General features: G+C 49.1%; 1 protein-coding gene across 1 annotated transcript in view; it reads right to left on the bottom strand.

The window, feature by feature from the left end:
• Positions 1-12,447, bottom strand: part of Kif6 (kinesin family member 6) — a 288,300-nt gene that overhangs the window by 4,092 nt on the left and 271,761 nt on the right. The window contains exons 19-22 of the mRNA XM_055614888.1: positions 11,866-11,948; positions 3,829-3,876; positions 3,170-3,259; positions 1,188-1,294 (exon numbers count right to left, since the gene is read on the bottom strand). Coding sequence (XP_055470863.1) covers positions 1,188-1,294; positions 3,170-3,259; positions 3,829-3,876; positions 11,866-11,948 — 328 coding nt within the window. The remainder of the gene's footprint in view (positions 1-1,187; positions 1,295-3,169; positions 3,260-3,828; positions 3,877-11,865; positions 11,949-12,447) is intronic.

Genomic DNA, 12,447 nt, shown 5'->3' with positions numbered 1-12,447 from the left:
TCTTCAGGAGGCGGGCTCTTCAGGAGGCGGGCTCTTCAGGAGGCGGGACCTTCAGGAGGCGGGACCTTCAGGAGGCGGGACCTTCAGGAGGCGGGACCTTCAGGAGGTGGGCTCTTCAGGAGGTGGACTCTTCAGGAGGTGGGCTCTTCTTCAGGAGGTAGACTCTTCAGGAGTGAGCTCTTTAGGAGTGAGCTCTTAAGGAGGTCCTTAGGTCACTGCAGAAGTCTGAGCCTGAATCCCTCTCTGGGTTTCTGTCTCATCATCTGATTCTGAACCCTCTCTGGGTTCTGTCTCACAAGCCTCCTCCCTCTTACCCCATGAGCTTCTAAGCAGAGCAGAGATGCTGCAACTACTGTGTGTGCCCTTGAACTCCCAGAGCTGGATTATATGAACCCCTTCTCTTTACTAAGTTGCCCTGACTTAGACCTTTCATTACAGCAATAGAAAATGGACAGAGGTAGACTACCAAGGAAGGCAGCTTTTGACAAGCCAAGACAATGTTAAGTTTTTGGAATACTGGGGTGAGGCTAAGACTGAATGCAAATGTAGGGTAGGAGGCCCTGGCCTTGATCCTGTGGCTTTCAGGGAATGGAAGAGGCTTGTCCACAGTAAAGAAATGATGGCTAGCTGCCAAGAGAACAGACCAGCAAGGAAGGCCAGGAGGGGCTTTCTTCTCTTCCTGTTGTGGGACAGGGATTTCCTTCATGACTGACACAGACTGGGCCTTCAAGTGGTGTTTATGTCCACAGCTCCTTGGCAAGAACTATGTTCTGAGAGGAGAATGAGGTTTCTAGCCTGGGTTACAGTGAATTACCAAACCTCCATCAGCTCTTTCTTGTTTGGAGAAGGCTGGGCAGGAGAGAGTGATGCCTTCGGGGCACAGAGAACAAAGCCAAGGTTTGGAAGAGGAAGAGGGAGCCTGGCCAGGTGCAGCAGGGGCACCCAGGCCACTCACCCACACACCTGGCGCCTGTCGCAGTGTCTCTGGTGCCGGTCTCCGGACTTGGACAAGCAGAGCTCCACTCATGGAAGTGACTGAGGCCAGCGCTGTGGCTCAGGAGCATGGGCGATGACGCGGCTTTCATTTGCAGCTTCCTACTTGCTATAGCCTCCTCCTTCTCCCAAGTGTGGGACAGAGAGTGAGGGACAGCCAGACCCTGGAGGGGTCCCGGGGGATGTGTACTTACATTTCTTCTGTAGAACGCTCTGTCTGGCCTTGATGAATGCCAGGATGTCGGAGTCGATCTGGCTGTCACCAGTGAGAGGTATGGATGACACTGGCCTTTCAGGGATACTGAGGACAAACACATGTCACAGTGTCACAGGTCACTAAACCTTGAACCCAGATGCTGCCTTTCCAAAGTCATTTTCTACCTTACCTGATTTTTACTTTTTTAAAGATTAAAGAGAGAGAGAGGGAGAGAGAGTATGTGTATGTGTGTGTGTGTGTGTGTGTGTGTGTGTGAGAGAGAGAGAGAGAGAGAGAGAGAGAGAGAGAGTGTAGTAAGAGTCTAACTTGTTCTCTTCTTTTTACTGTGGGGTTCTGGGGAGCTATCTCAGGCCATCAGCTTTGTGTGGTGCTACATTTCTGCTCTGTAGAATCCAAAGGTGGAACCCAGCCCCTAAAGTGATGGAGACAGAGCCTTTGGGAGGTGATGAGGTAATGAGGTAAGCCCCTCAAGACTGGCCTTAGTGATTTTACAAAAGAAACACGAGCGCTTTTACCCACTGAGACTGCTTTTCTGTTCTGGGGCACCTGGTTTTCGTTTGACTGCCCAGCTTTCCACTTCCTTTCTGAAAGCCTCCCCGGTTCTCTCATGGTGCCACGGATCCCTCTTCTCAGCACTCCCAGAACAGAATTCAAACCCTGCCCCATGACTTCCTGGGTCCCAAGTGCCCTGACCCTGGTTCACTGCCCAACTTTCTTTTTCTGCTTCAATAAACGGAATCTTTCTGGTTCTGGGGCCTCTGGGAAGCTCTAGCAGCTTCCTCTCCCTGCTGCTGCCTTGGACACACCTTTCCACAGCTGAATAATGCTTTCTCCAGCCTGTCACCTTCACGCTTCTTATTCTCTCATCCCAGTCTTACTCAAACTAGCCACTTTACCCCACTTCTCCTTTGGCACTCAAGTTGACATCTTGAGGATGTCTCCCCTGCACCGCTGACAAGGTGTACCTATTTGCCCCCAAGGCAGAGATGGCTATTTGCTATCTCTTTCAGATCAGAACCATATTTAGCTAAAGTGACACGATTAATAAACTACACTTCCCAGAATCCTTTGCAGCCATGTGTCCAATGAAATTTGTAAGCGGAAGAGTTGCATGAGATTTCTAGAAATTCTCCTGATAAAGGGAGGGATACTGGCTCCCCTACCTGCCTTTCTTCCATCTGGCTTAGAGAACTCCCTTGACTTTGCCAGTCTCATGCCTAGGACTCCACAAAGTGAATGGCATTTTTAGACAGTGAGGTCTTGTTCTTTTTAGACAGATGGGCTTGTTCTTGGTCACTGTGATGGGGTGAGTACCCCATCTGCAGCCTGGCGGACACTCAGGAACAACGTGGTGGGGCTGGGAGCCACAGTGGGAGATGGTGAGGTCCAAGGGTGGAGGGTGGACCCAGCCTGAGGCAGCTCTGGGAGAAGGGCTCGGATAGGCTAGGGTTCTAGGCTTGTGGTTCCAACAGCCCTTGGTGTCAAGAGCCTCTTAAAGCTGTTACCCTAATCAGTGCTCAACCTCCTGGGGAGGCTACTGAGCTCTCTTTAGTAGTGGACAGAGGGCTCTGGCAGAACTGCTCTAACCGGCTCTTTCTTTTCTTTCTTTTATGTTCTCTCTTTTTTCCTTCCTTCTTTGCTTTCGTTTTTGGGCAAATTCCTACTATATAGATGAGGCAGGCTTTGAACTCAGAAAGATCCACCTACATCTGTCCCTCAAATGCTGGGATTAAAGGTGTATGCCACCACCCCTGGTTCATCTTAAACATTCACAGGAGATGGGAACTACTCTGACCAGCCCCAGAACTTTGGGGGGGGGGAATGCCTCCTGTTTTGAGAGTCAGAATGCAAGAGAAGATTGGGTGTGGGGCGGGGCTTTTCATGTACGGGGCAGAGGTCAGCCCCAGGTTCTGCCTACATAAGCTGGACAAGGGGCCCCTTAGGGGAAAAGGTACTAACCTGTCTTGCTGCTGGGCCCTGCTGCCACCGGACTCTTGGCTGGGCTGACTGGGGCAGGGTGAGGGGAGAATTCTTCTGGCATTCTTATCACTGAAAAAAACAAACCCCCAAGAGCCAGAAGTCATGGGGAGTGCACAGCAGAGAGACTCCAGGCTAAAGTTTAGGCTTTTGAGAACCAAGTGTGTCCTCTCCAGACTCCTATGTTAAAGCCCTAATTCCCAGAGTCATAACATTTGGAAGTGGTAAACAGATAAATGGCTAAATAGAGAACAGATACATTTTGGTAAACAGGTAACTAGATGGTGACAAGGTAGATGAGCCCTTGTGGGTGGAGTTCTCACAATGGGACTAGTGCTCTTGTGAGAGGAAGACAGGCTAGAACACTCTGTCTGGACACGGCAAGACGGGGGTGTCTAAACACCAGGAAGGGAGCCCACAGCAAGAGCTACATTTCTGCGCTGTAGAATCCAAAGGTGGAACCCAGCCCCTAAAGCGATGAAGACAGAGCCTTTGGGAGGTGATGAGGTAATGAGGTAAACCCCTCAAGACTGGCCTTAGTGATTTTACAAAAGAAACACGAGTGCTTCCCGACCCTGCCCACTGTGTGTGTGTGGTGTGTGTGTGTGTGTGGGGGGGGGGGGGGGACGCAGGGCCCTTACCAGACGTCAAGCATGGCAGTGCCATCTTCAGCTTCCCAGCCTCCAGAACTGTGACAGGAATACAGAAAAACAAATGAGTGTGGAAAGCAGTGCGGTGCAAGACCTTGGGTGTGTTCCCCAATACCAGAAAAACCAGCCACCAGCCAACCAATGAGCCTCCCTGACTCTTTCAGTTTGTAACAGGAACACGAGAAGACAGTGCTAACAATCTGACATCCCTGTCCCCCACCCCATCTTGGATGGTTAAATGGTTGTTATTATTATGTATATATTAATTAAATGCAGGAAATTATTATTGTGGAAGCTATTCTCCAAATAAAAGACACAGAGACCTGTTAGATTTATAATAAGCCTTAAAGCACTACAGCTGGGCAGATATCAAACCTCTAACTTATCTTGTCTGCCTCTCAGCCCAAATCCCCACTAATACTTGCACAGGTCCTAGTTGGGCTGTTTCTGCTCCATCAGGCCAGTCCTCAGAACACGCTGCTCTTGGCCACGTGCTCCTGGTCCATGTCAGCCTGTTCTCCTCTCCATCTCCTTCCTCCTCCTCCTCTTCTCCCGATGGTCCTTCTGAGTCCCCAAGCCCAGAAACCTTAGCTCTGCCTACCTCTCTTCTGCCCAGCCCAGGCTGTCAGCAACTTTATTATCCAATCAGGGATAATTGGGGAGAATTAGTTCAACAGTCATGACAATGTCGATAGCAGGGCGTAATCAGATCTCAGGGCACTGAAATAAGCATTTGAAAATACAGTGCACGAGGCCCTCCTCCCACACATGGCGATTTTCATTGTCGGAGCAAAGCATTGCTGGTGGAAAGACGATGGACAGCAGGCCATGACTGCAAAGATCACAACTGTCCATTATGTATGGTGCTCTGCAGATGCCATGCTCCTTTGCCGGCAGTGAAGGGGCGGAGACACAGCTCCATGCTGTCACCCTCAGCAGTCTGAGGCATTCCATTAGACCTTTGGGGGCATCAACTCAGAAAAAAAATTCAGGACTAGTCAGTATATGGAGCAGAGCTGGGGGTTAATAGATATATTGAAGAAAGACAGGCAACAGGAGGTTAAGTGTACACCCAAGGTGAGGTGTGGGCTGCCAAAGGGGAGCCTCAGAAAGCAAGACACACCATCTGTGGGTGCTGGCTCCTCAAGGGAGAAGCACAGCTGACTGTTTCAGCAGTAGCAGTTTCTACCTTTTATTGGCTCTCAGAGACCCCTCCCCCCTTTCCCCTTCGTTCTCTTCTGAGAAGTGCAATTATGGGCTGGCTCCAGAGGAGATAAGGTGACACCAGGGTCACTAGGCCTGCACAAGGGGTTTAGGACATGTCTTTTCCCTGTTTCTGTGAGGGTCCTAAAACAGCAGGCTTATAGCTGGGAGGGGAGAGAGGCCTTAAGCGGTTGTCAGCTGTGCTGGAGTCCTTGCCTGTCTGGAGGCAGGACACAGCAAATGGATTCTGGGTGAGGGCCCCACTCCTCTGTCATGTCCCTAAAGTCTTCTGTTTTTCTATCTTGCCTCGATTAGTCCCTGTTGTGATCCGGACAGGAGGTGTCCCTCCCAGAGGCACTGGTGTTAATGGCTGCCAGCTTTGGGGAAGAGCCTGGGCCCTGAAGGCTCTGCCCTCCTCTATGGCTCAGTCCTCAGATAGGTTCACAGTTTGGTGGAACTCAGTAGGCAGGGCCAGGCTGGAGGAAGTAGGTCACGGCCAGGGGTAGGGAGAGCATGGCTTTGGCCTCCAGTCCCTTTCTGTCTGTTTGTCTCTGCTTCCCAACGCTTCCAGGAAGTGAAGAGCTCTCTTGCACCCCACTTTCTCCTCCATGATGCATGGCCTCACCTCAGTTCAAAGTAATGGACCCAGCTGGCCTCAGATCAAAATTCCTGACAACCTGGGACAAAATAAACCTTTCTTCCAACAAGTTGCTTTCCTCGTGCATTTTGTCAGCCCGGCAGATGTCACAGGAGGGTGCCATCAGCCTCATCGTAGAGATGTGGGCAGAGTCTTCCTGTTCCACAGCCTGCCTCCTGGCTGCTGTTCCGGGAGGGCACTCTCTACCTTCCCATGACCACACTGCTCCCCTGCACGGCCTCTGCTGGCCACTGCATGCTCGTGGAGGGAGCTCCCTGCTCCCCGGGTGTGTCAGGCCCGTGTACCAGCACTGTGGTCTGGTGTGTGCGCCCTGCCCAGCACTCCTGGCTGCAGGAAGCTCACATTCCTACTGGGAAGGGAGGGGGAAGGTTGTCATTTGTTTCTTGTGTCTCTCTGGCTATCCTGCCATATAATTTGGGACACTCCTGTGAAGAACAGTGTCAGAGGTGAAAGGGCCTAAGAAGTCACGTGGTCGGAACCTTCATTTTAGAGCTGGCAGGGAGGCGGGCCAGGGTGAGAGACGAGTGGGATGGCTTAGTTAAGTTCACTGGCATCTATCCGAGCTCTTGCTTAGGCCCAAAGCTTGCTTCCCCACACACGAGTTTGGCTAGCTGCCCTGTGCCAACCTTTTGCTCTCCCACCTCAGACATGATGACAGGTGATGTCTCCACAGGCTCAGGACCGTGAGTTAGATAAATAGGAAGGGAAGCCAGAGCGTGGGGCTCCCAAAGCCCCTATTCACACCCCTCATGCTCATGCCTGGCTGTCTGAAGTGTCTCTGTGGAACCCTGGAGGCAGAGTGGCGCCTCTGAGCGGGGTCTGGTGTGGGGTGCTGCAGTACTGGACACAGCCACAAGGTGGCAGACGCTGCACATTCTTCTTGGGAGAAAGGCTGCCGCATTTCAGGGGCAAACCCTGAGAAGGGAAGGAGGGGGTTTCCTCCCCTTGGTGCTACCTCCACTGCAGGTCAGGGCCAGATTAGAAACAGCAGTGAATCTGCGGCAATAAGCCACTAGCTGTCAAATGGCCTTTTCACTTGATGTTTCCCTGTTTATCTTTCTTCAGAGGCCAGAGAATGTTCACAGGTGCTAAGGGGCCAGGAGTGAACAGGACAGTGGGAGGGACCGACCAAGGAGCAGAGCAGAACGATGTGACCACACCGGGCAGGTGGAGGCAACCAGCGGCTCCTGGAGAGGCCACCTGCCTCCACTCAGGCAGGAGGATGGCAGCTTGTGAAGTGTAGAGGGAAAGAACGCCCCGGTTCTAACGCTGGGATACCGCAGCAGTTCAGATGTTCCTGCCTCTGCTTCCCAAGCCCTGGGGTTAAAGGTGAGCATCACCAAGCCAAGCCCAGCTGCATTCATTAATTCATTTTTGAGGCAGGGCTTCACTGTGTAGCCCTGGTGTTTGCTGTTGTTGACTTTATTTGTTTTGTTTTGTTTTTTATATTGTACGGTGGCAAAACATTTTTATTTTTTTAAATATTTTTATTTTAATTTTTATTAGTTATACTTTATTCACTTTGTATCTCCCCGTAGCCCCTTTCCTCCTCCCCTCCGAGTCCCACCCTCCCTCCCCCTTCTCCACCCATATCCCTCCCTGAGTCCACTGATAGAAGAGGTCCTCCTCCCCTTTCTTCTGATCCTAGTTTATCAGATCTCATCAGGAGTGGCTGCATTGTCTCTCTCTGTGGCCTGGTAAGGCTGCTTTCCCCTCAGGGGGAGGTAATCAAAGAGCAGGCCAATCAGTTCATGTCAGAGACAGTCCCTGTTCCCATTACTATGGAACCCACTTGGACACTGAATTGCCATGGGCTACATCTGTGCAGGGGTTCTAGGTTATCTCCATCAATGGTCCTTGGTTGGAGTATCAGTCTCAGAAAAGACCCCTGGGCCCAGATTTTTTTGTTCTGTTGCTCTCCTTGTGGGGCTCCTGTCCTCTCCAGGTCTTACTATTTCCCACTTCTTTCATAAGATTCCCTGCACTCTTCCCAAAGGTTAGCCATAAGTCTCAGCATCTGCTCTGATATCCTGCAGGGTAGAGCCTTTCAGAGGGCCTCTGTGGCAAGCTCCTGCCTTGTACCCTGTTTTCTCCTTCTTCTGATGTCCATCCTCTTTGCCTTTCTGAATGGGGATTGAGCATTTTACCTGAGTCCTCCAGTCCTCCTTCTTGATTAGTTTCTTTAGGTGTACAGATTTTAGTAGGTTTATCCTATTATTATACGTCTAATATCCACTTATGAATGAGTATATACCTTGTGTATCTTTCTGCTTCTGGGATACCTCACTCAGGATGATCTTTCCCAGTTCCCCAAATTTACCTGCAAATTTTATGATTTCCTTGTTTTTTTATTGCTGAGCAATATTTCATTGTGTAGACTACCACAATTTCTGTATCCATTCCTCAGTTGAGGGGCATCTGGGTTGTTTCCAGCTTCTGGCTATTACAAATAAAGCTGCTACAAACATGGTTGAGCAAATGTCCTTATTATGTACTTGAGCATCTTTTAGATAGATGCCTAGAAGTGGGATAGCTGTATCTTGAGGAAGCACGATTCCTAATTTTCTGATAAAATGCTAGATTGATTTCCAGAGTAGTTGTACAAGTTTGTATTCCCACCAGCAGTGGAGGAGGGTTCCCCTTTCTCCACACCCTCTCCAGCATGTGTTATCGCTTGAGTTTTTTATTTTAGCCATTCTGATGGGTGTAAGGTGAAATCTCAGGGTTGTTTTGATTTGCATTTCCCTTATGACTAAGGGCGATGAGCATTTTTAAAGTGTTTTTAGAGCATTCGATATTCCTCAATTGAGAGTTCTCTGTTTCGTTCCGTACCCCATTTTTTAATTGGATTACTTGATTTGTTGCTGTTTAACTTCTTGAGTTCTTTATATATACTGGCTATTAGCCCTCTGTCAGATATAGGTGAAGATCCTTTTCTAATCTGTAGGCTGCCGTTTTGTTCTGACAACAGTGTCCTTTGTTTTACAAAAGCTTTTCAGTTTCATGAGGTCCTATTTATTGGTTGTTGATCTTAGAGCCTGTGCTGTTGGTGTTCTGTTCAGGAAGTTGTCTCCTGTGCCAATGAGTTCAAGGCTCTTCCCCACTTTTTCTTCTACCAGGTTTAGTGTGTCTGGTTTTATGTTGAGGTCTTTGATCCACTTGGACTTTAGTTTCGTGCAGGGTTATAAGTATGGATCTATTTGCATTTTTCTACATTTAGACATCCAGTTAGACCAGCACTATTTGTTGAAGATGCTATCTTTATTCTATTGAAAGGTTTTGGCATCTTCGTCAAAAATCAGGTATCCATAAGTGTGTGGATTTATGTCAGGGTCTTTGATTCCATTGATCCACCATTCTGTTTCTATGCCAGTACCATGCAGTTTTTATTACTGTTGCTCTATAGTACAGCTTGAAATCAGGGATGGAGATACCTCCTGAAGATCTTTTACTGTAGAGAATTGTTTTAGCAATTCTGGGTTTCTTGTTATTCCATATGAAGTTGAGAATTTTTCTTTCCAGGTCTGTAAAGAATTGTGTGGGTAATTTGATGGGGTTTGTCTTGTTTTTTAAAGCTGGCTGGGTCAGCTATTTTTTTTTTTACCATGGTCTATAAAGTGTCCTGTGTATATTTGGCTGCAGGTCTTTTATGAGACATGTGCTTTGCAAATATCCTCTGGTTTCTGCACATTTCTTTTTTAAAAAATATGTTTCCAGAATAATTTTTTCTATTAATTACAGTTTATTCACTTTGTATCCCCCCTGTAGCTCCCTCCTTCCTTTCCTCCCAATCTCACCCTCCTTCCCCCTTCTCCACCCATGTCCCTCTTCAAGTCCACTGATAGGGGAGGTCTTCCTCCCCTTTCTTCTGATCCTAGTCTATCAGGTCTCATCATGAGTGGCTGCATTGTCTCCCTCTGTGGCCTGGTAAGGCTGCTTCCCCCTCAGGGGGAGGTAATCAAAGAGCAGGCCAATCAGTTCATGTCAGAGGCAGTCCCTGTTCCCATTACTATGGAACCCACTTGGACCCTGAACTGCCATGGGCTACATCTGTACAAGGGTTCTAGGTTATCTCCATCAATGGTCCTTGGTTGGAGTATCAGTCTCAGAAAAGACCCCTGTCCCCAGATTTTTAGGATCTGTTGCTTTCCTTGTGGAGCTCCTGTCCTCTCCAGGTCTTACTATCTCCCCCTTCTTTCATAAGATTCCATGAACTCCGCCCAAAGTTTGTCTTCACATTTCTTTTTCTTAACATAGTCCTTTTATTTTTTAATTTTCATTTTATTAATTCATTTACTGTGTGGGAGTGTGTTTGCATGAGTGTACGCACATGTTTGTTCAAGGATGCCTGTGGAAGTCAGAGGGTGACACTGGATCCCTTGGAACTGGAGTTAGAGGTGCATGTGAACAGCCCAGGCTGCAGTCCGCAGGCCAGGCCAGGAAGGGCTTTCAACTGCTCAGCCATCTCTCCAGCCCAACAGAATCCCTTATATTTTTAATAAAGTTCAATTTACTGTTTTTTTCCCATGAATTTGCTGATTTTTAAAGCATTCAGACACCCAACAGCACACACCCCACCAGCTGTTGCCCTGTGGGCACTGTTCCCTGAAGCGGAGTGCCAGGGAAGCCCTGGCTCTAAGGCCAGCAGGCATGCATCTGGGAGGCCCCGGGGAATGTCAGCAGAAGTGTTCTTGTTTTCTAGGTAAGATTTTTTTTTAAATTAAAGATACTAATTTTTAATTACATGTGTGTGCCCACAGAAGCCAGAAGTGAGGGCTCCCCCTGGAGCCAGTGTTACAAGTGGGGGGTTGTGAAAGGCCTGGGATGGATATTTAGAGCCAAGCTCAGGTGCTCTGTGGGAGCAACAAGTCCTGGCTAGGTATTTTGTAGAATGCCCTTTGGCTGGAATTTGTGTGACATTTCTCTCAGGCTCCTACTGGTACTGTCTGGCACGTTTAAAATGTGTATGTGTGTGTGTGTGTGTGTGACACAGTATGCGTGTGACACAGTATGTGTGTGACACAGTATGTGTGTGAGGGTCACAGAGTCACCTCCAACCCGCAGGAGGTGACTTTGTCCTTCCGCCACACGAGTCCTTGGAATCAAATTCAGGTTGTCACAAGGTTTTGTGGCAATCCCCTTACCCACTGAGCAGCATTGCCTGCCTCTGGCATTTTAGTTTTGTTTATTATTTTAATTTTTAGAACTATTTATTTATTGACTTTTGAGTGTGAGTGTTTGGCCTGAATGTATGTACGTGCCCTGCGTGCATGTGTGTTGCTGTCGGAGACCAGAAAAAAACATTAGATCCCCTAGAACTGGACTGACAGACGGCTGTGGGTACTGGGAACCAAACCTGGGTCCTCTGTAAGAGCAGCAAGCGCTCTTGATCTTTGGGACATCACTCCTGCTCCCTGGTATCTTTTACAAAAGCTTCATTTCGACCTTCCAACATGGGATCTTGGTGTCCTTCAACCCAGAGGTTTGATGGCTCCTTGATGGCAGATGGGTGCCCCACACTGTCCCAGCCTCTGGCCTGTCGGGGCTGGGTCTGAGGTGAATGGCAGGAGGTGTGGCTCAGAGAGACTCTGTCATCTGTATTGGGTGATTAGTAAGACACCGGAGCATGGTGTGCCGAGACATGCTGTCCCTACCGGAGCTCTCCACCACTGAGAGAAGCAGATGGTGTCAGATGCGTTGGAGCTGGGGTTACAGGCGTGTGCAACCTATGCTGCCTGATGGGAGGCTGTTCACGCCTTGCCCATTTATCTCCTGAAGCTGCTCTGGGACAGGGGACAGTAATACTCTTGTCATAACTCCCTGAGTCCTGGTGGATTGAGTGCTCTCTAGGCTCCTCCTTCCCAAACACTCCTCCCAGGCCACGCCCCCTCCTGCTCATACCAACCCCTTCTTTCTCCTTAGGTGGCAGGACCAGCCTCACACCTTTGGACGGTTTTCTCCTGTTACCATGTGTGGTGGGTGTACGAGCTTGGCTGTCAGTGTCTAGCTGGGGGTGCAGTCAAGAGCGCTTAGAAGACACGCCTGACAGGGGCCTGGAACCAACTAAACAGCAAAGGCAATGCATTCTCCATCTCCACGTAGCCTCTAGGAGTGGGCAGGGTGCCTTTCTTGGGTACCCTGATACCAGCTGGCGATTCTGTCCTGACCTTTTCTTGGAGAGACGCTGTGTCTGGTCTTCCTGGGTACATGGCTTCATACTCCCTTGGGGGTTCGTGGCTGGGGGGTTTACCTGTTGGACAAAGGAGGGATTTTGTAAGTTAGTTTAAGTCTAATGCCGTGGTATAATGTTCTCGGCGTAGCTCTTGTCCTCGATCCCCCGGGCTGGCTAGGCAAATGCTCTACCACTGAGCTGCATCCTCAACCCCTGAATGTCATTCTTTAAAACACATCTTTTCCTTGAAAATGTTTTTCTTTATATTGTGACTCTGGGGCCAGAAGAGGGTGTTAGAGCCCATGGAGTTGCGATTACAGGCACTTGTGTGTTTGCGTGCTGGGAACCTAACTCTGGTCCTTTGGAAGAGCAGGAAGTGCTCCTAACCACTAAGCCATCTCTCCGGCCTTTTGATGTCATTCTTAAGGGGGGTGGGGAAGCTGATTATAGAAGTCAGTATATGACAAAAATAAATCCAAACATAGTTATGACCCAAGTTTTGTTCATCAAAACACTGCCTGTGGATGGGGCCATTGTTAATAGAGTCTGGATTATTCTCCGTGTCCTCCAGTTTTCC

The sequence above is a fragment of the Psammomys obesus genome, unplaced genomic scaffold, assembly GCF_907164565.1.
Source record: "Psammomys obesus unplaced genomic scaffold, mPsaObe1.curated_primary_1811, whole genome shotgun sequence".
In the NCBI taxonomy this organism is placed as follows: domain Eukaryota; kingdom Metazoa; phylum Chordata; class Mammalia; order Rodentia; family Muridae; genus Psammomys; species Psammomys obesus.
The sequence above is the reverse complement of the archived record's forward strand: the minus strand, read 5'-3'. Positions and strand labels throughout refer to the sequence as shown.